At 45.5% G+C, this 26,894-nt stretch overlaps 1 protein-coding gene and 1 long non-coding RNA gene across 3 annotated transcripts in view; both read right to left on the reverse strand.

Annotated features, from left to right (window-relative positions):
* The window catches only part of CkIalpha (Casein kinase Ialpha), a 58,813-nt gene extending 52,656 nt beyond the window's left edge, over positions 1–6,157 (reverse strand). The window contains exons 1-3 of one of the 2 annotated variants that reach the window (XM_089578138.1): positions 5,759–6,142; positions 5,428–5,534; positions 5,028–5,154 (exon numbers count right to left, since the gene is read on the reverse strand). In XM_089578138.1, the coding sequence (XP_089434264.1) occupies positions 5,028–5,154; positions 5,428–5,534; positions 5,759–5,890 (366 nt within the window). In that variant the 5' untranslated portion in view covers positions 5,891–6,142. Of the gene's footprint in view, positions 1–5,027; positions 5,155–5,427; positions 5,535–5,758 lie in introns of both variants that reach the window. The other variant, XM_089578139.1, reaches the window with a different exon arrangement.
* Positions 6,158–18,822: 12,665 nt separating this feature from the next.
* Positions 18,823–26,841, reverse strand: LOC149349220 (uncharacterized). Its single transcript, XR_016289980.1, has 3 exons — positions 26,245–26,841; positions 24,097–24,423; positions 18,823–22,098 (listed from the first exon to the last, which is right to left on the reverse strand). It is a non-coding gene; the product is annotated as an uncharacterized LOC149349220 (long non-coding RNA).
* Positions 26,842–26,894: the final 53 nt, after the last annotated feature.

The raw sequence follows: 26,894 nt of genomic DNA on the forward strand, positions 1-26,894 counted from the left end.
CTGGCAGCAGACACAAACCGTTGAATCATGGCGGCGTTCATGCGTTGCCCACTGGTACGCATGGGCGCAATGGGCAGCTTTCCCTCTAGAGTGGGTTATATTAACTCTATGGCATACACCATACACAGTCAGGCCTAACCCTTTGCAGTCCAGAACTTCTGCCGACTCAGCAGCCATTCCAGTCAAACTATATCGCCAGTTTTTGGCACTGCGAAAGAGAACAACACGCCTCGTGTTAAACTGCAACACACTCGCACGCTGTGCATTGCACTTCGTACCCTTCTTCAACTAATATAATATTGCTGCCAGATAACCCAGCAAAGCAAAACAATGAACCAACCAGGCTAAACACAAGCTTGCATATGTCCACCCGGTTTAAAAACCCTAGCACTCTTTTGCTTGCGTGTTTCCTTCTTTTAAAGGATGTGTTAACACATGGATCACCGCGTGATATTCGCCTACAACCGCAACATTAATTGAACTACTTTTTGACGCTGTTTAGGTTTCATCAGCCAAACGATGGCTACGATGTGTAGGTCACATAAGACATGAAAGAAACGGCAATATAACTGCTGATATGTTGTTTGTTACCATTCCAGCTCTTGAAGCACTACACATCGGCGTATGTAGTACTACAGGTTTTTTCATGCCTCACGTGACCTTAAGGGCAACTACACATCGTCCCAAGCATTGCGGTGATACGCAATGGCATGAGCCAGTGAAGTGACCCATCGTTAGTGCTAACGCAGAGCGAGATTAAGGTTTCGTGAATTGCACTTCCCATCTTGTTTTTCATCCGTTTTGTATATTTGCTCTTTGTATGTGCTTATATATGGAGAGCAGCATTACTAACAAACACTTGAAAGTTCGCGCATGTTGCCTGTCTCGTCTTCCTGTTCTTTGTTGTAAGCCCTTGTGTTTAAGCAATGGTGTAAGAATAATTTAGGTGTTGACACTGACCACCCGCCGCGGCGGACAGCGCGCACAGATCTCGTTCGCCCTCTAGTACATGCGCTGACTGCAGCGGCACGGGTCCTTTCGCTTGCGGACACGGCCGAGCAGCGTGCCCGGCTTTCAGCGCCATTTTAGGCTGTGTTTTTCGTTCCAAATTGGGCGGAGGGCAAGTTACGGACTGCATTCTGTACTATGTAACCGGTTTTTTGTGCAAAAATATGCAAAAAGTAAGCAGTTGCTCTACATGCTCATCGGTCTTCAGCGTAAAAAATAACTCTTGCGCTGAAGCAGCTCTCACAAATGTGAAGACCAGAGGAGGTCTTGCCCATCCTAACTGGAACATATTTTATCTCCTGAAGCAAACAGAGAGGCTTTCTATTGAATATGCAGACTGCCACACGGTGTACAGGAACACCATAGACGCAGTGATTGATACATACACACTGACTTCCCCACGTGCTGATCACAAGGAAGAAGTAACCGCACATCTTCTCCACTATTACGTCCGTATGGGGCAGCATTGCAAGCACATGAATGCAATCATGACGAAGCAGTCTCGGGAAAAGAATGGTGGAGGCTCCAGTGCATCGTCCAAATAGACGGGCGCAGTGGCTGCCACGGTCTTGCCTCTAGACAATGCAAAAGGAGCCCAGCGAGTGGCGATTGTGTTTTGTGCTTAATCTAGTGAAAATACGCAATCATATCTCTCAGAAAGGGCATACTTGTAGTAATAAATTTGTTCCATAGGATGGCTATTCAGGCCTCAATTGAACTAATAATGCCAACTGTGCTGTTTAACTTCCGGAAGCGCCATATGGGTATTAATGGATGTCGCATTGGAGGGCTCCAAATTTAGACCACATTCTTCACATCACACGGGAACCTTTTCGCAGCTGCCGCAGCCAGCATTATAGTTCTCCGGCTCAGCAGTCGGGCTTCCTGGTCCTTAAAGGGGCTGCGAAACACTGCTCGGGGGGATACCTCAGGTGGATTCTTTATGTCACACAGACGCTGACTCAAAAACAATCACAGGAATCGATGCACAGGAACGGGAGTTATTCAATGAAGAAATTTCAAAATACAAGCAAACAAAATGCTGCCCTCAACTCGATTTTGGCGGGGCTTCCCACTCCTATTTCGCTCTCCCAATGACGGCACCTGGCGCAACCAATCAAAACAGCCCGCCAGAGCACGTCGCGGAAGTTTGCACTCCATGGTTGCCTGCTCTCTGTAACTCGTTCTAGCTGAGACTGGCAGTGTCGTTTCCATGCCAGAGCCCCTGGTGGTGTATATTTACTTTACTTGCTTTGCAGGGCTTTTATCTAAGACAAACAAGTTGTTTTTGTTGATCTAATATACAACATCGACAGGTGACAAAATGTGTCTCTATTTATTCACACAATTTGCAAAATATTTACTGTTTGTCCAATCACCAGCTCGCGCTAGCTGATGTCATATCCGCTGCTAAAACCCGCCACTGTGTGGGGACACCATCAGAGCCATGAATTTGTTTTTGGGAGGACATTAAAATATTAAACAACGGAATATACGCGGTATTACCGACGCTAACAGCACCATTGTAACTCCCTGTATGTGATCAACTAAGATTGTGTTTCTGGGCCCCTTTCCTCAGGCCTAAAATTCTGAAGGTCACGAGGTAAGCGAATGAAATAATTGAAGCTACTACTGTTTCCATGTGGAGGAAGCCACTTTTTGCATCTACAGAGACACACTAGATGCGACATGCCGCGGCAGCGGAGCATTTAATTTCCTTCGGTGACCTCGGGGCCAGTTCCCACCCGCTGTACACTTTGGTGCCACAAAACATGGTGGTATTAAAGGCGGAAGACACGCTGGCAATGAAGACATGCCAGTAATATTTATAACAAGTATGCAGCTGCATAATTTACACTACCCTAGAATGGTCGATGGAGATTTTTGTCGCCCAATGTTATTGAGGTCACCAAGTCGCTGGAATTATTCTCAACTGACAATCTCCAATCCCAATTCAGGGTCGCGTAAATATTTTACCTCTGCGTGTGCACACCGGTCTTTCTTTGGGGGAGACAACCCAGCTTAGCATTGTTGGCGTCGGCATAAAAGATGAGCTTGGCAGGAGTAACGCCAGGGGAATTTCCACTATTTTCGCGTAGCTAGACGTGCACTGCATTTGCCATTAAAACATCATAAATGCACACTTGGTTTCCTTGCTGGAGGCGTTTCGCAACCCGCCACAAGAACTCCTGGCTGCGGAGGCTATCGGGCGGAAACGCCCTTGGGGTTTCTCTGCACATAAAATACCCCAGTTGGGCCAAGTTAAGCACGTTCTCTACATGGCGCGGGCATCATGTCACAGCGTCGGCGCATTGTCTTGAATGCAGGCTCTTTGAGCCAAATGTGGGAGCGTGCGCGCTGCGGCCGACCGTTTATATTTAAGAGTCAGTACAGTTAACTATGCTCTCAGCATTCTTGCGGATGAACAAAAAAACTTTGCAAGGATCGCAGAGATCACCCATTCATGCATGCAGTCCCAGCAAGTAAAACACGAAGTAGCCTACTCAGTGTCGGACGCAGTTAACGAAGCACACATACAGGCCGTGGCAACTGGGCGTCCAGGCAAGACCCCGGCGCCATCTGTCCGCATTCAAGAGAAGCGCAAGGAGGAGCAAACACAATCTGTCACGATTCTTACACCGTGGTTTAAGTACAGCGTACCAACACCTTGAAGATATATAATGAATAAGCATACAATAAAAAATCTTTTACAGAAATAAAGTTGGGAATGGCAAGATAAAGGAATAACTATAAACGCCATAAACCAAAGTCCTGTTATATATGTGCAGCTCTTTGATTTTGCTTGTGAGGCAGCTCACTTATTTTTCTTGCAGCATCAGCAAATGACAAGGATTATATCTCAGGCACGCTTTCTGTTGACAAGGGCAGACGCTTCTTGAAGCACCACAAAAAGGGGACACACACAGCGCTGTGTCCCCTTCTGTGTGCAGACCAGGTTTGGTACAAATGTGCTTCACAACGTCTGCAGTGTCTCTGTTACCACTGTCGAAATGACACATGCCATCATACAAACCAAACTTCAGTGTTGGTATCGTGACATAACACCATCCAGTTTGTTCCGAACATCTTGTGCCGCTTTTGTGAGGGTTTCAGTTATTAAATGCAAATAAAAATACACATAGATTGCAAAGAACGGTTATTGTAAGTCTACATTGAAAAATGATAAGAAAAAATAACTGAAGCTGCAAAAATTAGGTTTTTATTCCCCTCGAAAAATTTTAGTTTAGATTTTGCGAGATGCGCAAGTGGTACAACTCTGTAACTGTGTTAAATGCAAATACAATTTGTCGCAGTTTATTCAAGAATGAATCTGCATTTTGATGGAACGAAATTTGAAAAACTGAATTTTATAAAAAACGGCAAGTTTAAAAAGTGGCTTCATACCTTAACAGCAAGAAAGTCGACAATTTATCAAAAAATAGTGACCATTCCTCTCCTACATCATTACATAGGGGTGAAAATGTACAAAATTAAAGCAACCTCTCGGAGAGAGCTATCATGTCTAAGAATGCAGCGGCAATGCTGTCAGGGTGGTGCAATTTTGTCAATGTTATCTACACTCTCCCCTCGGTCAGTGCTTTCTTTCAGCTGCTTCCTCCTTTGCCAATCTGACCTGGCCCCCCAACCAACCCATCCTATGCTGCCTCGACCCTGGTACACCCCCTTGCTTCAATCCCATCCAAAGTTCACCACTCTGAAAATCTGAGGAAGGCAACACACACGGGCTAAGCCGGTCTCAAGGGGATGGCATGCAGTTCTGTGGCCACATCTGCCTTGTTGGCGCAAACGGAGATGCACAAACTTCTGGCTGGTGAACACGACACCATGCATATAGTCACAAGCACAAATTACCAGCCAACTGCGGGGAAGGAAGCAAAAGATGAGCAATATAGAACAAGGAAGTTTCACACCCCAATATCAGTGCTGATGCACCATGATGCCACATCCTTTCAAGAAATTTTACGTCTGAAGGCCCCACATAGGAAAAGCTTCCTTGCCTGATCGAACAGCATTAGCACTGTCTTCATAGTAAAGCGTCTGGAACAAAAGTTGAACAAGTCTTCCAGGCTGGGGCCCAGGAGGTCCATCACAAGGACATTGTAATCTCGTTCGGTGCCGAACCACCTGAAAATGTGCAGTTCATTACTGTGCTGCGCGAGGAAAACGCTTGAACAGGAAAGCACGTCCCCCAAGGCAAAAAAATAATGCATGCGCGGGGAAATTAGAGTTAAAGCACTCTGAAAAGACATGCTATGACCTCAATGCTGATCTAACAGGGAAATACTTGAGGAGCGCCGTTCTTTTTAGCAAAACATGAGCAATTTGCCAAGCAAGCCCCTTAATGATGGCCTACACTTGTTTGCAAATGTGGATCAACTGCGAACAACATAGTAGTACCTTGTGTGGGGTATTCCTTCATGGCCTTGCAAAATCTTGTACAGCTTACTTTCGTACAGCAGCTGTGGATGCCTCGCCTTGGTGGACTCCATTTTGACTGCTACCTCCTGCAATTTTCGCAGTGAGGCGAGTAGGTTGCACAGAACGCAACGATCACTTGGCGGACGACGCTACGCGTCAGGCCAAGAAATGCGCTCACACATTTCCAAGCACTTTCAAACCGTAAGGCGGGCACAGAAAGCGGATACACAATTAATGAACGTAAACGTCTCGAAACATATCAAAACAACACATAGACTTAACCCTAATTATGTAGTACTTGCGTACTGACCTCGCCATTCACCATGTTGATTCCCAGGTAGATGTCCCCAAAGGAACCACTTCCGACTTTGCGAACCAATTTAAATTTTCCACCGACAATAAATTCGGCCCTCGATGAGCCAGCCGCGCTAGCCATTGCCATCTATCTTACGCTCGCTGGACCTACGGGAAAACTTGATCGAGCATAGAACCGTTCGATTCCCAAAACCGCAGCGCTACACACAGCTCGCCGTCATCCCGAGATGACGTCAGTACAAAGATGGACGGAAACGACAGCAAAAGGACAAATACAAGCAAAAGCAAAAGTGCTTGCGCCTTATTGGCTGCGAGGGGCAACGTCGCTTTTTCAGCACAAAACAACAAAACTACAAAAACATTCAAAACGCCTGATGAACAAGCCTGCAGCGTCAGGGACCGTAGAACGTGCCTCCGCCGTGAGGCGGCGCTGTCAGATGACCACGCTTGCCAACACAGTAAACAAAAAAATAATAAAGAAAGAAAAGCTGAGCATGGTGGCAATTGCCACCACCCCGTTTCAAAGGGGGCGCTCCTATCCATCCATCCAGCTTAAGGGCAGAAGTTCAGTCGAGATTAGACGTAAATCAGCATAGAAACTCTATGTAAATCAGAGAGCTGTTGGAACATGGAGGAACGAAGAGAAATTTTCCTTCCTCCAAGTGTTGGAAGATCAGCACTAGGTGCCCACCAACGTAACGTTGGTGTCCACGGCAAAACCACAAACGAGGCAGTACAAGGGGATATGGGCTGGGCATCGTTCGAAGCACGGGAAGCTAATGGTGTCTTCGGCTGACGGCACTCGTGGAGTTTTCTACGCACTCGTGCGGTGCCCCACGTTCGGCTGGGTGCCACTCGTGCAGTGCCGTACATTCGGGTGGGACGAGCACGCCACGCGTGTAGGGTGCCTCGATGCGCGCGCGCCCCCTCTACGGAGCGCGCGCGCATCGAGGCACCCTACACGCGTGCGCGCCACCGCGCCACCGCGCCACCGTGGAGACCGACGGTGGAGCGCGGTGCAATCCCGTCGTGCAGCGCGCGTTAGCAGACGACGCTGTTCACGCTCGTTGGTTGACGCAGCATCGACGAAGAGGAAAAACGGACGAAGCATTACAAGTGGGCACATTTTATAGAAATGTTGAATATTATAGCGGCTGCAATGCATTTATTCGCGCTGCAATCACGCAGCCACCGGCCGGCGAGCCATGTGCCTTCCCTTATGAGAAAATTAAAGGTTTGTCAATATTTTTTGTCTTGCAAGTTCTGCCTTAGCTCTTGCAGCGAACGGCATATGCTGTTCATCCGGCATGTCTGCACTTTACAACATCGTACTTTTTGCCAACGTATGCACAAGTTAAAGGATATCAATAAAGCGACAATGTGGGGCGCTTAGTGGATTGAGAATCACCTGCTGATATTTTCAAAAGTTACTCTAGCTGAAGCTGCAAAGGCGTATGCATCGAAACCGGCAAGCATAACGCCTTGGTGTGGTGTCTTACAAACCTGCGCCCCCATAATTAATCGCAGTATCTCACGAGCAGGCTCGTAGGTCCCGCGTTTCCCGCCGATTCTATCAACGCCTGTTACAAGTGCGGTACTGAGCACTGTTCTGAAGAGGCTGTGTTGACTGCGCTCGTTGGCGTCGGCCGCTCGTAGGAATAGCCTCTGAGATCATCGCAGGTCTCGGAGGCCTCGGTTAACAGACGGCAGAAAGAGAAACGGCACTCTGCGAGTGTTTCGCACGTTCAGCTGATGTGCAAGAAGATGTGCCACTCGTGTAGTATTTCACGTCACTTCCTGCTCACCGGCACGGAGGCAGTGCGTGTCAGCCGAAGACACCATAAGAGTAAAATACTATATGAAGAACGCCTGAGGAAATTGGACGATAACACGTGGGCAGCTAAGGTATTTAAATGTTTATACAGAAAGCGAGTTGACTCACAGTGGCGGAAAAGAACTAGAAAACTAACCAGTAAGTATGCAGGTCATGAGGACGGAGAAAGAAAGAGCATTAAACGACAGGTTAAAAACGCGGAAGTTAAAAATGGGATGAATTCAATGGAAAAGAAACATATGGTGTCTTCGGCTGACGGCACTCGTGGAGTTTTCTACGCACTCGTGCGGTGCCCCACGTTCGGCTGGATGCCACTCGTGCAGTGCCGTACAATCGGGTGGGACGAGCACGACACGCGTGCGCGCCACCGTGGAGACCGACGGTGGAGCGTGGCGCAATCCCGTCGTGCAGACGACGCTGTTCACGCTCGTTGGTTGACGCCGCATCGACGAAGAGGAAAAACGGACGAAACATTACAAGTGGGCACATTTTAAAGAAATGTTGAAATCATAGCAGTTGCAATGCATTTATTCGCGCTGCAATCACGCAGCCACCGGCTGGCGAGCCATGTGCCTTCCGTTATGAGGAAATTAAAGGTTTGTCAATTTTTAAGTTCTGCCTTACCTCTTGCAGCAAACGGCATATGCTGTTCATCCGGCATGCGTGCACTTTATAACATCGTACTTTTTGCCAACGTATGCGGGGCGCTTAGTGGATTGAGACTCACTTGCTGATATTTTCGGAAGTTACTCTAGCTGAAGCTCTAAAGGCGTATGCATCGCAACCGGCAAGCATAGCGCCTTGGTGTGGCGTCTTACAAACCTGCGCCCCCATAATTAATCGCAGTATCTCACGAGCAGGCTCGTGGGTCCCGCGTTTCCCGCTGATTCTATCAACGCCTGTTACAAGCGCAGTATACTGCACTGTTCTGAAGAGGCTGTTGCTAATTGTACAAACTTGACTGCGCTCGTTGGCGTCGGCCGCTCGTAGGAATAGCCTCTGAGATCATCGGAGGTCTCGGAGGCAACGGCATTCTGCGATTGTTTCGCACGTTCGGCTCGTGCCACTCGTGTAGTATTTGACGTCGCGTCCTGCGCACCGGCACGGAGACAGTGCATGTCAGCCGAAGACACCAATAGTGTAGAACTATATCGATACTGGAAAAGGCAGATCAGAATTGGAGGATTCGTGGCTGAAAAGCAGCCCAAGCAACCACACCCAGACAACCACTGATATCCATATGATGTCCACAAATAATCACAATGTCTGATATCATTTGAGGATATCCTTGCAACATCCAGACGACTTTCGGCGGTCAAACGTCAGTAAAAGGATATTGACAAGATATCGTCATGAAGACATTTTTTTTTCCGCGGCGCTTGATTTTACTTGCAGCTTTATTCAAGATTCTGCTGTAATTTGTTCTGAATTTGACAAAAGCGACAAAATTTGACACATGACAAAAGCGGGCCACACGAGAACATATGTTCGCGTAGGTCTAAGTTTAAATTGACCTCTACCGGGTTGAGAATTGATAGAAATGTTAAGAGAATAAAATTATTTATAGAAACTCCAATACCGGGGCAACTCAAAGTGCAAGAAAGTTTTGTCTGCACCGGGACGTCGAGCTGTCTCGCGATTATCCTACATCACGGAGATTGCAGATTTAGGCGCCAGCTATGGGCGGAAATAAATACTTTTCGTTCGTTATTCCCTTGTCATTTCCGCACCGTTGAAATGTGTTGGTTGTTTTAGCCTTTTCTGAAATAGTCATGTCAGAATTTTTATTACTGCATATATCTTACTCAGTTTGTACAGAGCCAAACTAGCTACCGTAGCGAAGCTCTCCCAAAGTGCTGTCCCGTACGCCGCTAAAGTGAGCTCACTTTAACGCGTAAGGCTAAATGGAGGAAGACGATCCTCATGTCACGTGACTTTTAATGACGTCATAACAAAATGGCGTTTGTTTAGGTACATTTCTGGGTACTTTTTGTTGCAAAATTAGGTAAAAATGGCGTCGCAAAATTTTGAAACGTCCCTAGCCATAGTTTCTAGGTCGCTGGCGTCTCCACGGTTGCCACGGTGACCATCGCTGTCATCGCCAACGCCACGGTGGTTTGTTGACATGGCTGCGATGGCTGTTCACCGCGCGGTGCATTGACGCGTGGAGTAAGTGCTGCCGTGAAAGTCATCAAAGGTTGGTGCAATGGCGAGTAATATTGACCGCGCTAACGTCCGGACTTGTACCCCAGTGCCCTAGTGTTGTCTTTATTATGCAAGTTTGCAGTGCGACCTGTTCCAGCCGTGGTATGATATCGGAAGCCCCTAGAGACGTTTTGCAAGGCGGTGCTTGACTGAATTTGAGGTCACTTCAGTTCTCTTCGGCACCTTTCGGTATTGTATCTCGTGTTTGAACATTGCCTCCTCTAGAAGGAGGCAATAATGGTTTGAAGCATTGGATGAGTGTCGAAAATTATGTTTCCTTGTGTTGCGCGTAACTGATTCTGACCTGTACGTACTGATAGGATGAGCTCGTATGCATAAAAATGGTGGATACTGCGAGCCATTTGGCAGTTGCGGTACATACAGTGTTCTGCAACTTTATCGGCACAGGTTTGAAAAATTCTCCCGCCACAACCGTTGGCTCGTTTGTGGTGAAACCGCGCACAAAGCTTCCTTATTGTTGTCCGCTTTAAGGCATACTAAGTATAAAAGTGGTACTTACCAGGTTTGGTCACGCGAGATGCGAAACCAGAAGCACCCGTGTTGAGATCGAGCCGTCGTCATCGAATTTTTGCCGAAATGTACTGGTGGCGCCATCTGGCATCGCTGAAGGAAAGCGCCGAGGCGAGCGCTGCAGCGAGCGTGGCGGCTTGATTTGAATGCGTCGTTCGGGCCATGTCGTCTGCTTAAGCGCGTGAAATATTTTTCGGCCAACGCATTTTGAAAACTATCGTAAACAAATTAAATGACTTGACGGTGATTTACCAATAAAAGATATGTTCTCCATTGTCTCGACGTATTTCTGCCCTCTGCTTTCGCGGCTCTATTCAGAGAAACAGAAGAGTTCGGTTTGCATTCTGGTTTGTGGTGCTGGATTTTAGTATTCTTCCCTGCTTTCTCAGTCGTGCTTGCTTCGTTCTGCTGTGGAGTGTAGAGCTGCATTATGCCGACATACACTACCAAGGAGAAGGCGCAGGCAGTAGTGTGGCTGATACAGTCGGACTCCATGAGCTACGTCCGCCAGCAGTTCAAACTGAAGTTTCGTCGTCGACCACCGTCTAGATACGTAGTTTCTAAATGGCGGCGCAGGTTCGAAGAAACCGGGTCGGTCTTGAGGCAAGTGAGAAGTGACAAACTCAAGAGGCACAACGGTATTGGCGATGCACTTGAGGGGGCGTTTGAAAGTGATCCCCATATGACCTGCACTCGTGCTGGGCTGATGTTTGGAGTCCATTCGTCGACCGTGAGCCGGGCTCTAAGAAAGAGGGGATGGCGGCCTTATAGGGTGCAGGTGCACCAAAATCTAAGCCCGGCAGATAAGATCATGAGAGTAGCGTTCTGCCAGTCTGAGCAGCAGCGGATCAATGCGGACTGTGGACACCTCGACTTCTTGGTTTTCAGCGACGAAGCGGTTTTTCATGTTGACGGACGCGTGAACAGGCAAAACACTCGTTTTTGGGCAAAGGAGAACCCTCGTTTCATCCACACAAGGGCGGTGAACTCCCCACGCATCGTTGTGTGGTGTGGAATTTGGCGTGAGGGAGTGATCGGCCCGTTTTTTTTTTCAGAAACAGTAACAGCTGAGTCCTATAAAAGCATTTTGAAAGATGAATTCCTGCCGGAGCTGGTTGAATGCCATATGCAGCAATAGATTTGCAGGTTCCAGCAAGATGGTGCCCCTGCCCACTACGCTGCCAAAGTGCGTAAGTGGCTAGACGAGCAGTTTCCAGGTCGGTGGATGGGGCGAGGATCCCCCAATATGCCGTGGCCACCACGCTCGCCAGACTTGTCGCCTTGCGATTTCTTCGTGTGGGGCTACATCAAGTCAAGGGTGTACCGCGCTGGAAGCATCGGCAGTGTCGAAGAACTGAAAAAGCGCATCTCAGAAGAGTTCACCACAATCACTGACGAGATGCGTGCTGCCATCTTTGAGGAATACGCCCAGAGGCTGCAGCGGTGTATCGACGCTGCCGGCGGTCACTTCGAGGACTGAAACAACTGAGCACTTTATAGCACGGACTTCTGCCTGCTAATAGCTCGACAAAGTGTCTTTTTTTTCTCGTTTCACACCTTATACCGCCACTGACTTATCATTGTTTTCCTGTTCAAACGCCGGCATATTCCCCTTGCGACTACAGAGCATGCATGCCGAGAAAATGCAATGTTCTCGTTCTGCTACAGTGCTCGAGAAGACTAACGCATGCTGTTTACTTTTATTGCGTAAGTCGTCATAGATAACCCTGGAAACGGTCTATGGTTTACATTGCCGGCATTGTTTGCCTTGTAGGCCACTGCATCATTATGAAGTGTATGAGGTGTCACATTAATTGCACGCCTGCTTTTACTGCACGTTGCCAGTTTTGAGGGGAAAATCTGTTTTGTGTGGAGTCAGCAGTGACTAGGCAAGCGACCTTTAAATGCAAATAAGCTTGCTCCATAGATGGTAGCTCTGTGGGGCAATGGACACACACAAAAAAAAAAGAGTAGCCATGACCTTTCAATATAAAGTGAAGAAGCAGCATAAACCAAACATCAACACGCCATGCATGTGACATGCTTCTCTGCATACAGTGAAGAGCTTAAAAATGCATGAAATGTAAACATGGCTTGTCTACTTATATTTGGTTGTTTCTTTTAGAGGGAAGCATGTTGACAAATTTTTCTCTGCTTTATGGCAAACGTCTAAAGGAGTGTGAGATTTCAGTAAGGAAACATTTACAGTTGGCCACATAAGTTTGAGGTATTCAAATTAGAAGGTCTGAAAAAGCTGTGTGCCTTTTCTTTCTAGCTGCATTCTAATTTTCATTCTTCGCTTGCCATGCTGCTGAATGGGTGGGTCTGCTGGTTCCTGAATTACTGTTTTTGTAATGTGCACAGTCAGAACATATGTATATCACGAGTATGAGGCAACATATTTAAAAGCACAATGTGAAAAGAGCTTGTGGATACATTTTTGAAGGTTGGCAGCTCAGTTCGCTGATATGTTTAGGTGCTTTTTATATTGTCAAGGCCCAGTAGGTATTAAAGGAGTAGAGACAACAAAATTTTAGTTGTTTCTTTCGGTTAGAATGATGCGCAGTACTTTAGAAAGACTAGACAGCTGCATGGATTGCGACAAGAGGCAATATATTTATAATTGCATTTTTTCTCTCGCACTGCTTTAGCTTAAACAACCGAACGACGACTGTGATGTCAGGGATGTGTTCAGGTCATGTGAGGCATACAAAGACAGCAGTATTGTTGCAGCTTTGTTCATTGTTATTTGCATCAACTCGTACACAAACCTGTCTAAGAGTTGGAGTCACATAAAGTGAACAGGCAGCGATTATATCTTTTTGCATGCCTCATGTGACCTGAACATGTATCTGACTTCAGAGCAGTCATTCGGCTGTTAAAAACCGAAACCAGATGACACGAGAAAAAAAATTCAATTGTAAATTATTTAGCTGACAAAGTTAAAATCCACATGGTGGCTTGTGTACAGCATTGCCTAGTGCATCAGTGTAAAGAGAAATGCGCATCCAAAAATTTGGTTTCTCTACTCCATTAAAGATGTAGCCCATGACATGCTTGTGGCAGACCTTTGAGTTCATCATTCTTTTATGAGAGTTGTGAAACTGGCTCACTAGAGTGTAGCATATCAGGAGTCAGAGTGTTACTGGAGTAACTGACCTCATGGTGATTAAAATAGAAGAAAACTAGTTGAGTCCACAAAGAATGAGGTGCTCCTTTCAGAAGCAGAGCTGCTGTGAAGAATGTTCTATGAAAAGACAACCATCAGCTCTTTGCTACATTCAAGTTTATAATTTTCTTGAAGACCTAGTAACGGGTATTACAGAAATGATAAGAGGTACGTTATAGAAATAATTGGTACCTGCATATTAGCATGACAAGGGGTGACTAATAAAATTTTTGTAGGGGTCTATAGAATTTTGCCTCCATCGAAATGCGACCGCCACAGCCTGGATCGAACCCAGGTCTTTCGGGTCAACAGCCAAGCACCATAACCTCTGAGGCACCGCGGCGGCCAGTGATTTTCTATTACTGGCCCTCGGTACGGTGGGTTCACGGTTTTGCGGTAGAAATGTTATTGGTGTATGCCTGTTGTGCATATATTGGCTGAATATTTTTGTTCAAAGTAGTGCAAAATTTGTGAGTTCTTTTTTCTCTTAGAATCCACAATTCATACTGTGGCAGCTGTTACACTTGTATGACACCTTGATAAAACTAGCCGAAAATTATAAGCTTAAGTGTGTAGCAAACCAAGAAGGGCATGGGACAATTATAGTAATTTAGATGGAGTGGGGAAGTTGTCTATTGTTAATTTTTAGATTGCAGATTTAGTAAAAGTAGACGATACCTAGGCAACATGTAAGACATAAAGCAGAGACCTGGACTTTTGGTTGCTTATAATGTGGTCAGCCGTTGCCCCGCTGCAATGGCTGAGTGGTTAGGGTGCCCGCTGCTGTTGCCAAGGACGGGTTCGATCCCAGTTGCGCCAGCTGCCTATCAGTGGAGGCGAAATGCTAGGCGCCTGTGTACTGAGTGACATCAGTGCTCGATAAAGAGCCCCATGTGGTCAAAATTAATCCGTAGCGCTGCACTATGGCGTTCCTCATAACCCATGTTGCCTTCGGACGTTAAACCCCATATTCTATACCATACCATAACTTTGACGTGTTCTGTGTGCTTGACCATTTAAGCTGCAGTAATTGCTGAGCACTTGTTGAGTTTTCATGAGTATTTTTATGTGTAAATGCACAATGTGTGACGGGGTGCATATCGACAATTACTTATGCATGGCACTCATGCTAAGACTGGCGTGCATGTGAATATTCGTGTCCATCGTGCAAATAAACGGAAGTTGCATAAATAGTGAACTAAATGTAGTGTCAAAATGTCTGTGAAAAAAAGATTGTCATGTTTGCATGTGCTGTTGAGTCATTTTGATTGTAATGGCAAGCGTGGTTACGTTCAAGATTGCAGCAATATCTCGGCACATTATGATTTTGAATGGTAAAATTTTGTCTGTCTTGCATCCGTTGCAGTTTCAAGTAAGGTGGACGCACACAGTTTCAACATTGCTGCCAACATGATTTGTGTGAATGGCTTTATTGTACACTGTTGGGAGTAAGGCTTCTAGTCCATCCGAAGTGCTCTGATGAAAAATACCATTTATAATGGTACTTGTGGTTCTTTCATGTCATTAAAACTAAACTCAAATAATAAATAATGTGAGTTTGAGCTGCATAAGTGAAAGTTATGTGACCGCTTTGTTCATGACAGTACATTTGGTTCGGTTCAATCCGCTACAATGATAGAAGACCGTTCTGCTTTGAAACAGCAAATTGACATGCATTCAAGCTTGGGATGAGCAGCAAGAGAGAAAGCGTGCATATTGTTGACGATGCAATGTTGACCCTTAAGTGCCCCTGTTACGTTTTCAGTTTTCTTGCCTTAATTTTCTTATGGTCGCACTGGGCGACCCGATTTAGAAAACTGCCAAAAAATAGTCGCACGTCCTAGCTTTAGTCAAAACCAAGGAAAAGAAAACATGCATATTTATATTTTTTGTATTATTTGTATGAATTAATTTCATTGGCGTTTCCTTTGAATGAGTGTGTTGATTTTCGTCAACTGCATAAATGACTTTCTTATTTATGTTGCAATTTTTAACGTTTAATGCTTTTTTTTCTAGTTTATTGCTGGTGTCGGCTATTTGTATTTAATTTTCTTTGAGGGAGCGCGCGATAATGATGATGCTAGCGCTCTTACAGCGCCCCCTACAGTCAGTTAGCAAAGAAGAAAAAAAACAACATGGCGGTTGTTTACGTACGTTTGAATCGCGGTCGGCGGCTGTTGCGAGTGAAGTATTCGTCAGTGTCTCGTCTTTGTGGCGTGTGTAGTTCTTTAAATTTGCCCCTTTTTTGTTTGTGACCAGTAGACCGCCTATGGAATGCGTGTTTACCGCCCATGCGTCCCTAAAGGTGAGTGAGCAGGACGCAAGCCCGCGCCGTCCAGTACTGGCGTCCCTGATCTGGGTGTTTCCAGCTCATTCTGGAAAATATCTGTGCATATAACTCTTGTTATAATCATCACGATGCAGTGCGTGGGCTGTGATATGTCGTCGCATTGACTTTCTCATGATGCAAGGGTTGGAGAACATTGCAGCATGTCGTTTCCAGCCCGCCTTCGATCCTTCAAGACACTGATCTGGACACCAAATGGCGACAGTACCATTTGACGACTGTTGTGGGTGCGAGGTGGCGTAGATCTGCTAGATCACAGAGAGAATCAATTGCCGGCAGAATAATCGCAAGATTAACCCACCTGTGGCTCGCAACCACCTCAGTGGACTGAAAAATGCTCGGGACAGAGCGAAGCAATAAAGCTGCAATAAAGCTGCACGGTGCGAACGCTAGATACGTTGCTTACGTCTCATGTTGTACCTATCTGAATTGAGTGTTCTGGAATGCACTGGCAGTGTGTACTTCTGCTCTTGGGACCGAGTCGTCCTTCATGGCGCAGAGAGTGCACTGAACGCATGTGCATACGCTGGGCGGCGCACCTTAAAAATAAAATTGTTTCCATGTTCACTGCATGTTTTCAAAGGCACATGAGTTCTAAGGTAATCCTCCGAGTTCTCGTTCTGCTGGTATAGTCATATTTGGTCTGTGCAATCAATGACTCTGTGCCCACATACTCTCAAAAAGCAAGATTTGTCAGATCTTTGTCAGCCAGAGATGATGTGCTGGCATGCATAAATTGATATATAGCATCGTAATAGTGTGACACTGAACACTTTATTAAGATGTAATAGCAAGTAATTTCGATGTTTGTGTAAGCCAGTGTATTTGCCTTCATTGAAAAAGATATTCAAGAAAGTGTTTTGGTGTTCGTATGAGGCGGGACAGAACTTGTGTACAAAGTATGTGATAGCCAAGTGCTCAGAGCGAAATGTCACCTATCACTGCCTCTCGCCGGGGCAGGTGGCTCTCTGGAATTCTTTACTTCAGCATACTGCAAAACTAAAACATGTGAAGAGCTGCGCTCAAATTTCGCTTTACCGACTGTAGTTATTGGCTGTCGTTTTTTTTTTTTTGCACGTGGTTTACTGCTGATACAATAACACACATGGCTCAGTCTGTGCATTGTACTGTGTGCTACTTACTGCATGCAATGTGCAATGCTTCAAAAGCAAGGGTTCGGGCAAGTTGTTTGTTCTAGTTAAGGTTGGTCGCCGAACAGAAAGGGACGACACGGGAACCAGACACACAGCACCGACTATTGAGATTTCTGTCAGTGCTGCGTGTCCGGTTCTCATGTTCATGCTGTCTTTATTTCTTTGTAATGTGGCCAACCTTAGCTTCAAAAGCAGTGTTCGCACTATGTATAGGGAGAGTGCACAGAGAGGGCCTGGTAATAAGCGTGTTCATTTTGTGCTCGTGTCTGTGTACAGCACCTGGTGCTAACTGCTCGCTATACTGCACATTTAAATTTAGGTGCCAAATGTACTTCCTTGTGATGCAGTGTGTGCACACCAGGGAATGATCTCGCATTTTGCATGGTGCAGCGAGTACCCTTCTCCTTAACATGTAACAAACTGTAGCTGCCTTTCAAAAATATCATTTTAGTGCATCAGCATCAGAACCCCCTATGTTGGAATAATCCGTCGGTCTGAAGCCTCAGGTGACAGAGTGGAGGGAGTGAAATCCACCTTCACGAAATTGCAGGGAACAGGGAAGAAGAGAGGGCGGGAGGAGGCGGTTGGCAAGCGGTTGAAAATCTGAGTCGAAGGGTGGAGAGAGTGGATGTGTCACTGATGGATGGGATTTCATCGGGTGAGTGGAGTGGGGGTGTCACGTAGTGATTGATGGTACCCATTCGTACAGTCTTACCCTGTCAGTGGCTGCTCGGTCCGGCAGGAACATAATGCTAACTTTGGCTTATGGGGTTTAACGTCCCAAAGTGACTCAGGCTATGAGGGGCGCCACAGTGGAGGGATCCAGTAATTTCGACCAACAGTGGCCCTTAACGTGCTCCGACATCGCACAGCATCTGGGCCTGTAGTGTGTCACCATCGGAATACAACTGCCGCAGCCGGGATCATACCAGCATCTAATGGAATTTGTTTAATTTTGTCGTTACACTCACAGTAAGATTAGTCTTTCCCACGTACAAGTTGTATTTAATGTCAGAGTCCAAGGAAGGGCAGCTTTCCAAAGCCACGGCTGGGCTTGTACGGCGTAATTAAGCAGCATTAACATCCTTTAGAATCAATTAACGTGTTTGTACTATGATTACACAATGGACACGGTATTTATCAAGGCAAACAATGGCAGCGTATATATGCCTGCAAATGTTTAAATCAAGAATAGTATCTGCTAGCTTATTAAAAATATATCATTTATAAAAATGACCGTCCAACTTCTCAGAAGTACCAAATCTGTGGAGAAATACAAATTGCAGATTGCCAATATGCCTAGGAAAATACATTTTGGCTGTCAAAAAAGGATTAGGAGCACTTTATTATTAATTACGCGAGGATTGTGGAGAGATGGGTCGGGTCACACCCAATAGTGCAAAACATGAACCCTTAGAAAAGATGCGAAGTTGTGGCGCCTATGCACTCATATGCTGTGCATAATGGGCTGCCTTGCATTACCATAACCTGTCCAGGTAGACTGCCACAAGTCAATAAAAATCTCCGATATATACAACCGCAGTTTTCAGTTAGGTAGACATTTTATTTGCGACATTCTTAATCTAGCTGGCAGGCTATCACCAGCCCGAGGTGAATGTGATGTGCAGGATGAAATGGGTGCCATATCTGGATACTGGAGTAAATGTGATGTGATGAGCCTTGGGAGCATTCCTCTTCACATGGCGCCAGGCAGTCTTGCGGCCACATAATACGGCTGACAGTGCTTCATTCTGTAACCTGTAATACCGCAGTTACTTGCATCATGGATGCAGTTTCTTGTGGGAAAAAATTAGAATGGTAAGTTTGGTGCATTTATTACATGGTGTAAACCATGGTGTGGTCAGTTGAACTTTCCCCAGATTTTGATGATTGATGTAGGGAAAGCATTTATTATGCAAATGCATCCATTATTTAAGTAAATATGGTGTACAGAAACCTGGAATGGAAACAGAAATCAGCATCTGCAGGATTGAAACAAATTCCTAAGAACTTTGCCACAGCACCATACCCATGACTGTCAAGCCACATTTTAGCCCCTAGCCTTTCACTCTACACTGTCCTTAATCTGTTCATTCCCAATGGGCCAGACATGAGGCCGTATGGCACTCGGGTATCCGTATCTGCCTATATGGACATGCCACGTTGTCTACTACACAGCTTTTTAAACACTTGTAGCAACAGAGTCAGTTTTCTGAGAAGTATGAAACTTTGTTGCAATTAGTTTTATGACACACCCAGCACATTAACAGGCATTCTAGCCAAATTATAATTTCATTGCAGTTGGGTTTTGAAGCATTTTTAATTAATGAGTAAAAAGGAAATGACATTAACTGGGCACTATATGTTTCATCTAAGCTGCCTTCTCGACAAATAGGGGCATTTTAGAATTTCTAGGCAACAAAATTGGCACAGTGTTCCCATCACACAACAGAAGGCTCATTGCTTGGAAGGCTGGTGGAGAGACACTGTGTAAGAGCCAAGCAAGTTCATTTATGAAGTGCTTTATCATGTGAGGGAAGGCTATTCACGGCTGTGTCTACCATGGCAATATAAGTTCGTGTCACAAATTGCACCAGCAATGCTCTGAAAAATGAGTAATACTGTTTTTCTGTTGCAGCAGTATTCTCTTTGCAAAATAAGATGAATAGTAGTTTGCGCTGCAGCTTTCAGTGTGCAAGATGACAGCTACGGCTTAGCCTTTTGTCAAGAATACTTTTTCTCATATGCATTGCAGAACTGTAGAACCACATATTGTCAACTGTCCTAAAAGGCAAGGTGTGTTGCTGGGCGAGTTGGTTGGGGTACATCTTGAGAAAAACAGCGCTTGCAGACAAAGGAAACAAGAAGGACACACAACTGCGCTGTTTTTTTTGTGTGTCCTTCTTGTTCTGGTCCTTTGTCTGCAAGCGCTGTTTTTCTCAAGATGTCCTAAAAGGGCGGTGCACTGTGACAGCACGACGCAACAAAGAGGAATGCAGCATGGAGCGACACTTCATACTAATTTTATTGAAGAGCGCATGCCTCTCTGAGTGCATCACATGCAGACAAAATGAAATCAAGCAGGGATGACGAAGAAATAAAATTATAGTGAATGCAAGGCAGGTATGAACAAGAAAATGAGTGCACTAATTTCCCAAAGATGAAAAATGTTTGCCAATTGTCAGAAGTTGTCTGTTGAGCAGTGCCAGAGAGGGCGTACTCACACAAGCAGATTCTGAGTAGGGAATGAGGGGCCTGAAATATCTCAATTTCTTAATTGTCGGGTTTAACATTCGGGAGCGACACATGGGCTATGAGGGACACCATAATGGAGGTCTCTGGATTAATTTACACCACCTGGGGCCCTTTAATGCACGCTGACATTGCACAGCACATGGCCATCTTTGTATTTTGCCTCCACTGAAATGTGGCCGCCATGGCCGGATCAAACCCACAGCCTTCGGGTAAGCAGTCTAAGAATGCCAGAGCCACTGAGGCGCCGTGGCGGGATGAGTTCTCCATTCCTAGGAGGAAAGTTTCGGGAAAAAGGAATGACTAGAAAAGAAATACCAGAGGCCTGTAGTGCACCCTCAATGGTGCTGCTTGATATGGGATATGATGGCGCACCTTTCTCATGACCATGTGGGCTTCAAGAAAATTAGCAAATGGCACTCCTCTTCCCTGCTGTGTCTTGAGCTTGCTATGCTAAAGCACTTTGTCAGAATAGCCTGCCAACTAGCTCATAACATAATCCTAATCCCTCGCCTGAAATCTGCCATCTTCAGCTGGCAGGGCCTACAAACGCCAGCACAGTCAGATGCTACTTTCTGGCTGCTGTGCATCTGGCACGAGTGTAACTCCATTATAGCAACAGCATGCATGTGCTTGCACATGTGCACATGCGTTGCATGGTCAACACGTACATGTGTACATGTTGTGGCAAGCCTCGCACTGCTCACTATGAAGCTCGCAGCCACTGCACGATTTGCTAGTTCTTTCCACTGTGTGCTTGAAGTTCACCAAACTTTGTGACTTTACATGCCACTGGCCATCTCCCACTCTCTCAGTACTGGACTTAGAAAGCTCAATCCCCACTTTACGCTTCCTAAATAGGGCAGATTTGCGGTGGTCTGCTCCTCCGTTGACACCTGTTGTAAAGTTTTTCGGATGTGAAATTGAAGAGTACTTTGATTAATGTATTCAATCACCCATTTACCTAGCCACCAAAGTGAGAGTACTTCAGTGCCTTGTGCATTGACTCCAAGTGATTATTTTTTGTTAATCCAATGTACTGCCTATAGCAGTAAGCCCACTGACATGCCCTCATTGCGTATGTTTTCTCAAAATTTCTGACGAAGCCAAAGGCAATTAAGCTGATGCTCTTTGGAGTGGATACCAAGAAGTGCAGGGAGCAACTGTTGAGAGTCAGTCTCATCTGTCCACTTCATCAGAGTGTGCAGCATGTCCCTTGTTGTACTCCTGCAGTCCTTGTTTGTGACTGTATTCAGGTGCGTGCTCCAGTTGTGTAGCACCTGCCAGCTGCAAAGCAGTCGACTCCTCAAGGGACCCATCACCTGCTCCCATGCACTGCCATAAACAGGGGCATCATCAGACATAAATGCCTGACATGGTATTGTGTTTTTTCTTTGATGGCCTCGAAAAACCTCACCACAGTGCCCGTGTTCACCCTTTTTGAAATCAAGTAGGCACACGGGATACCAAAGGCATCTTGAGAAATTGTAAGCAGGGTTGTCAGTTGGAATTAGTACTTATTTATGCCATGGGTGGAGTCAATGCACAGTTTCGCTGCCCCCAATTCATAAAGGAGCTCTCGTTGAGGGAACGTCATTAATGCTCGCTCAAAGTCACCATCATGACTGTTGGGGTCTTCCTTCTTCCCTCCTTTCTTCGACCCATAATTCAACACTCTTAAAATTGTCTGCATCTCTCTGCTCTGTTTTGCCAATCCTAAACTTATCTGCAATGTTACGGAGGTCCTTAGTGGTCACAAGTTGCATCCGTGGGCTTGATCCACTTGTACCTGCTCGGATGTTGTGCACAATGGTTTTTTCTGGCACTCTTTCTGCTAACCGGCCTGAAAATGGTACAGAAAAAAACTGTTAACATCTCTGGTGGTTCATCTGCCTACAGCCATGTAATAAAGTGACAAATACTTCTGGTCGGATTCCTTCGTCTTGCACTTTGTTCCTTTTCACAGGTGACACACAGTTCATCTTACTTTTATTTCACTTTTGTGGCACTGCAAAGCACACGACAAAATGGTTGTTTCAAAGGCAGATGGACTTTATTTTTATGAGCTTGAGTGTTTAAACTTGCATACTGCAATGCAAAACAGGGAAGTTATATACAGCGTGTTATAAATGCAGAATATAACAGCACTGAAAATGTGGACAAGAAAAGAATAAGGACGTGTGCTTCTCATCCTATCCCATTTCATTCTGCATATTCAAAAAATGCACCAATTCGCCTGACAGCAACCGTTAAAGGAGTAGGGACACCAAATTTTTGAACGCGATCTTTGTTTCTTTGGACTTTTGCACAAGACAATAGTGTACACGAGTCACAATGTAGAATTCACTTACGCCAGGTGAGTAATTTCTAAGTGAATATTTTTCTCATGCTGTTTCAGTTTCAACACCTAAATGACTGCTGCTAAGTCAGAGACAATTGGAGGGCATGCCAGTCATACATAAACTGAAATATAAATGCTGCTTGTTCGTTTTTTTTGTTTTGCGATTTCAACTCTTGTGCAGGCTTGTGTTTTATATTAGTGGTTTTTCAGGAAAGGAAATGGTGCAGTAACTGCCTCAACCATGCCATGAAGGAAAGGAGTGAAAGAAGCAAGAGAGAAAGAGGTGCTGTAGCGGAGGGCTCCGTAATAATTTCGACCACCTGGGGATCTTTGGGCACTGACACTGCGCAGCACGTGGGCACCTCTTGCCTCCATCGAAACTCAGCTGCCGCAGCCGGGTTCTAACCCGGGTACTCCAGCTTAGTAGCTGAACACTCAAACCACAGCTGTTCCTGTGAGCATTACTGATGAAGTGCCAAAACAGCCAAATAATTCTAATTAATGAAAGTTCACTGCAGACGATCTATCTTATGAGAAAAAACATGGCCCTTATACAACCATTAGACTGGTGGCGTTGCATTGATCAGCAACAAAATGCCTACGCTTTTGACAGGCAGCCAAAAAAAAGAGGCTAGCATCAAGTGCAACTGTCAGTCATTCAAGACACGTTTCATGGAGCTCAAGCCGACTTCTTACGGATGAAGTTTCAACGTCAGCCAATTGAGCGACAGACCTAGGATAGTCAATGAAACCAGCAGAAAAACAAAAGAACAGACATTGGAGTAGTTCAGTGCTAGATGACATTCCTAATTATGTTCAGTTCGAAAGACTGGACCCCTTCCACAAAGCATTTCTAAACTAAACGGCATGAAGTTCGTACAGACTGTGCTGTGCATGCGATGTGCCGTGGATCAATTGTTTTTCACCCTTCGATGCGACCAAGTAGGCTCAAGTGAATTGCACTACAGTCAGATACAACTCGAGAACGAAGTGGCAGATGGCCCTTAAAGAAGACCCCCCAGTCAATGGCGTCAGCTGATTTTCATCAGTTAATCCAGTTAAAGCCATAACTAATCCCCTTTCACCTGCCACCCTCCTGCAATGCTACCCCCTAGGATTAACCATGACATCATGAGAATCGGTCGACGCCATTGGATGGCAGGCTTCCTTTGAGGGGCATTGGCCGCTGGGTTCTTAAGCTGTGCCTTACTATAACTTCTTCCGCCCCCTCGTTTTGTGGGACATGCCTTCTCCCACTTTACAATAGGCATTTTCGTGTTGTCCCACCTCTTTTGTGCCATAGATGCATCGCAGAATAATAAAAATCATTGAAATGATCACTCGAGTTAATGAGCAATATCTTCCCCCTAAAATACATTTCTATTGCACTTTCGTCTCCCATTTATGAAAGGTTGGTGGAGTGTAGCTTCTAAACGTTTTCACATTCCGGTACAGTCAACACAGCATGCACAAATGCTTTGTACAAGAGGAGTGGCTAACCTGCAAGCACTCTGGCATCATCCTGGGACAGCCTTTGGTGGCAGGCCTCATTGAAGTGTCCGTAGTGTTTCTTTTGAAACACTACATATACCTTGCCCTCTTTCTCCATGACCTCTAGAGTAGCAAAGCAGTGTTTGCCGATTTTGCAGCTTCCTTGCCCCTTTTCCTGCCTTTGGCGCTGTTCTATAGGAAGCTCTTCGTACCAGCCGGAACGGTGGCAGTGCAGGTAGCGTTTAAAAACCCTTGGTGCACATTCCTTCTTTCCTGTAGAAGCTGTAAAATGGCAGCAAGTTTTGCTTTCTTCTCTGTCTTTCCAGGCGCAAAATCCTGAAATGGAAAGATTGTAAACATAACTAAGCACTCCACATAGTCTTAGTTAATTATTAGTGTGAAAGCACAATTCCGAACGGTAAACCCCGAGCAAGATCCTGCGATGTATGTGGGTTTGTGCCAAGAGCATAGCAACGGCGACACAGCAACGACAGCCTCATAGCAGAATTGTAACATAGTTACGACACGATGCCAACATATGATGACCACTCATGACTAAAGCTTATGCGCCAATAAATCCAACACAACAACAACAACTCATGACTAATATGAAATTTTAAAAAATTGAAGCGTGAACAAAGGTGGGCTCCATTTTGATAAAAACGTGTACACAATGATAGCAGATGAATAACGGCATAAGGCATCCTTAGAAAGCCAACAGTAAAGTAACAAGACAAGGCAACGTTCATGAAATTCTGCTTTTGCACGTTTATAAAATTTCGGCAAAACTTCTCTGTCAATTTTTTGTGTATCACACTACTTTCATTTTTTGAAAAGCAAGGCCAAATTAAAGTTTGTACTTTTTACATACACTAATGAAAAATGCATGTGCTATGGAGTGGGCACATATGCAGTACTCTCGCACTACTACTGGCGCTCTGCCTCTGCCAAGTGCGCATGACAATCACAGATTTAGCTTCACATTTTTAGCCTTTTAACTGCAGTGCAGAACTGCATTTCCCAGCTTTTTTATTGTTAAAAATTTATCAGTCATTCGCTTACTGTTTTTTCCTGCTATAGTGCATGGGGAACAATTTTTGGAGAAAATTGTTAAGTTCAGGTTAAGTTATTACACGGACTGTTACATGGAAGTATTTCAATTTTACTACATCCTGCAAAAACTAATTCCTGCACAGCAACCTTTTACATGGCCCTGTCCTTTGACCACAAATTCAGGTCAGCGCTGTTGACTTCTAAAGGCAGAACAATGCTGGGCATTCTTCCTACACACTTCTGCGTGTTGCGATTGCCATGGCTTCAGCGCTGCTAAGCTGGTGCATGCCGCGACAATGTTGTGTGTCCTGTCGAGACATTGCAGGTGCCTGCAACAAAGCATAAGCAAGGCCTGTAGCAGCGAGTCTGCTCCAAGGACCAGTTTTTTTCCTGCAGTTTTTTTCCACTTTAAATATGAAAGAGAGTGCACTGCTTGTCACTTTGCTTATGGAGGAGCTAGGACACCAAAAAAAAATTCTGCAGACACACATAAGACTGCTTACCAGCGAGAATGCCAAAGCATTAAAGTGCACAGTCATGCTATGTTGCAGAATGATGAGTCATGAGTGCAAGGCATGACTACGCAACTTTGTACAAACTCTGCACACCTTATGTTACTAGTAAAGTGCTGAGTCATGCTACACTTCAGAATTACTAGGAGTCAAAACTACGACTACCTAAACTTTGTACAAACAATACCTTACATTACAAATAAGTGCAAAATGACTATGACAAGTCATGGCTTTCAAAGGTTATAGTACCTTACGTTGCACATTTCACTCGAATGCCCGCAAAGGCTGCCTCTGCAGATCTGTCGCACTAGACTAAGACATTGAAATCTTCATGGTTCCTTTAAAAACGTGCGTGTCATCGCTAAGTTTTCGTGCACAAAACCACGTGCAAGTTTCCCCAGGTGAGTGTAAGCCCGTAAATAAAAAAAAAGAACGCGCTTTGTGTTTACAAACTTAAAATGCGCGCACTCGAAAAGTCAATAAACTGCAACTTTTCAATCGGTAATCTAAGCGCGCGACTGCATCCCGCTTTGGCCCTTTATTGCTTTGATCACTGCGTGCGTGCATGTAACAGTTAGACTTCGTTTCTTACCTTTATTATTAGAGTCGAAGACTAGATTCTCCACCTCTTCCTCGAAGTTGTGGTGCCGTCGCAGGTCACGAAGGGCGACAAAATGCTTCGGACGTAAGTCGCACAAGAACGGCCGTGCCTTACTACATGTTGTTGTTGTGACTGGGATAAGGATGAAAAGGAAATTGCATGGGCCTGCCTACTGGCTGGATCCGAGCCACCACCGCTGCCGCGTGCAGATAGAGGAGAGATCAGAGGAAAGAGAAAAAGAAAAGACGCGTCGCAGTAACAACCACGTCCTTCCCCATGAATATCCTTGATGGGTGTTTTTAAATTACTAGTATTGAAGAACGCCTTGTCGCAAACCGCTGAAGCAACGCCATCGCACGTGTCCGTCTCCATGCTCAAGGCAAAAAAATAAAAAACAAGCGAGCAAGAAATGCACCTTGGGATACCTCGGGATAGTGAGCAAGGATTTTCACGAAGAGTTGAGATTTTCCCTGTCGGTTGAAGCGCAGTGTTCCCCAAAAGTCCCCACAGAGTGACGTAGAGTAGAGCAGTGACGTCTGTTCTCGGTTGGCCAATCGCAACGAGGATCACCTTCCTCTGAATACGCCCTCCGCACTTTAACGCCGCCGTTACCGCCGTCGTCGCCATCTTTATTTTGCCGC

The sequence above is a fragment of the Amblyomma mixtum genome, chromosome 3, assembly GCF_055824585.1.
Source record: "Amblyomma mixtum isolate Tamu chromosome 3, ASM5582458v1, whole genome shotgun sequence".
NCBI classification, from domain to species: domain Eukaryota; kingdom Metazoa; phylum Arthropoda; class Arachnida; order Ixodida; family Ixodidae; genus Amblyomma; species Amblyomma mixtum.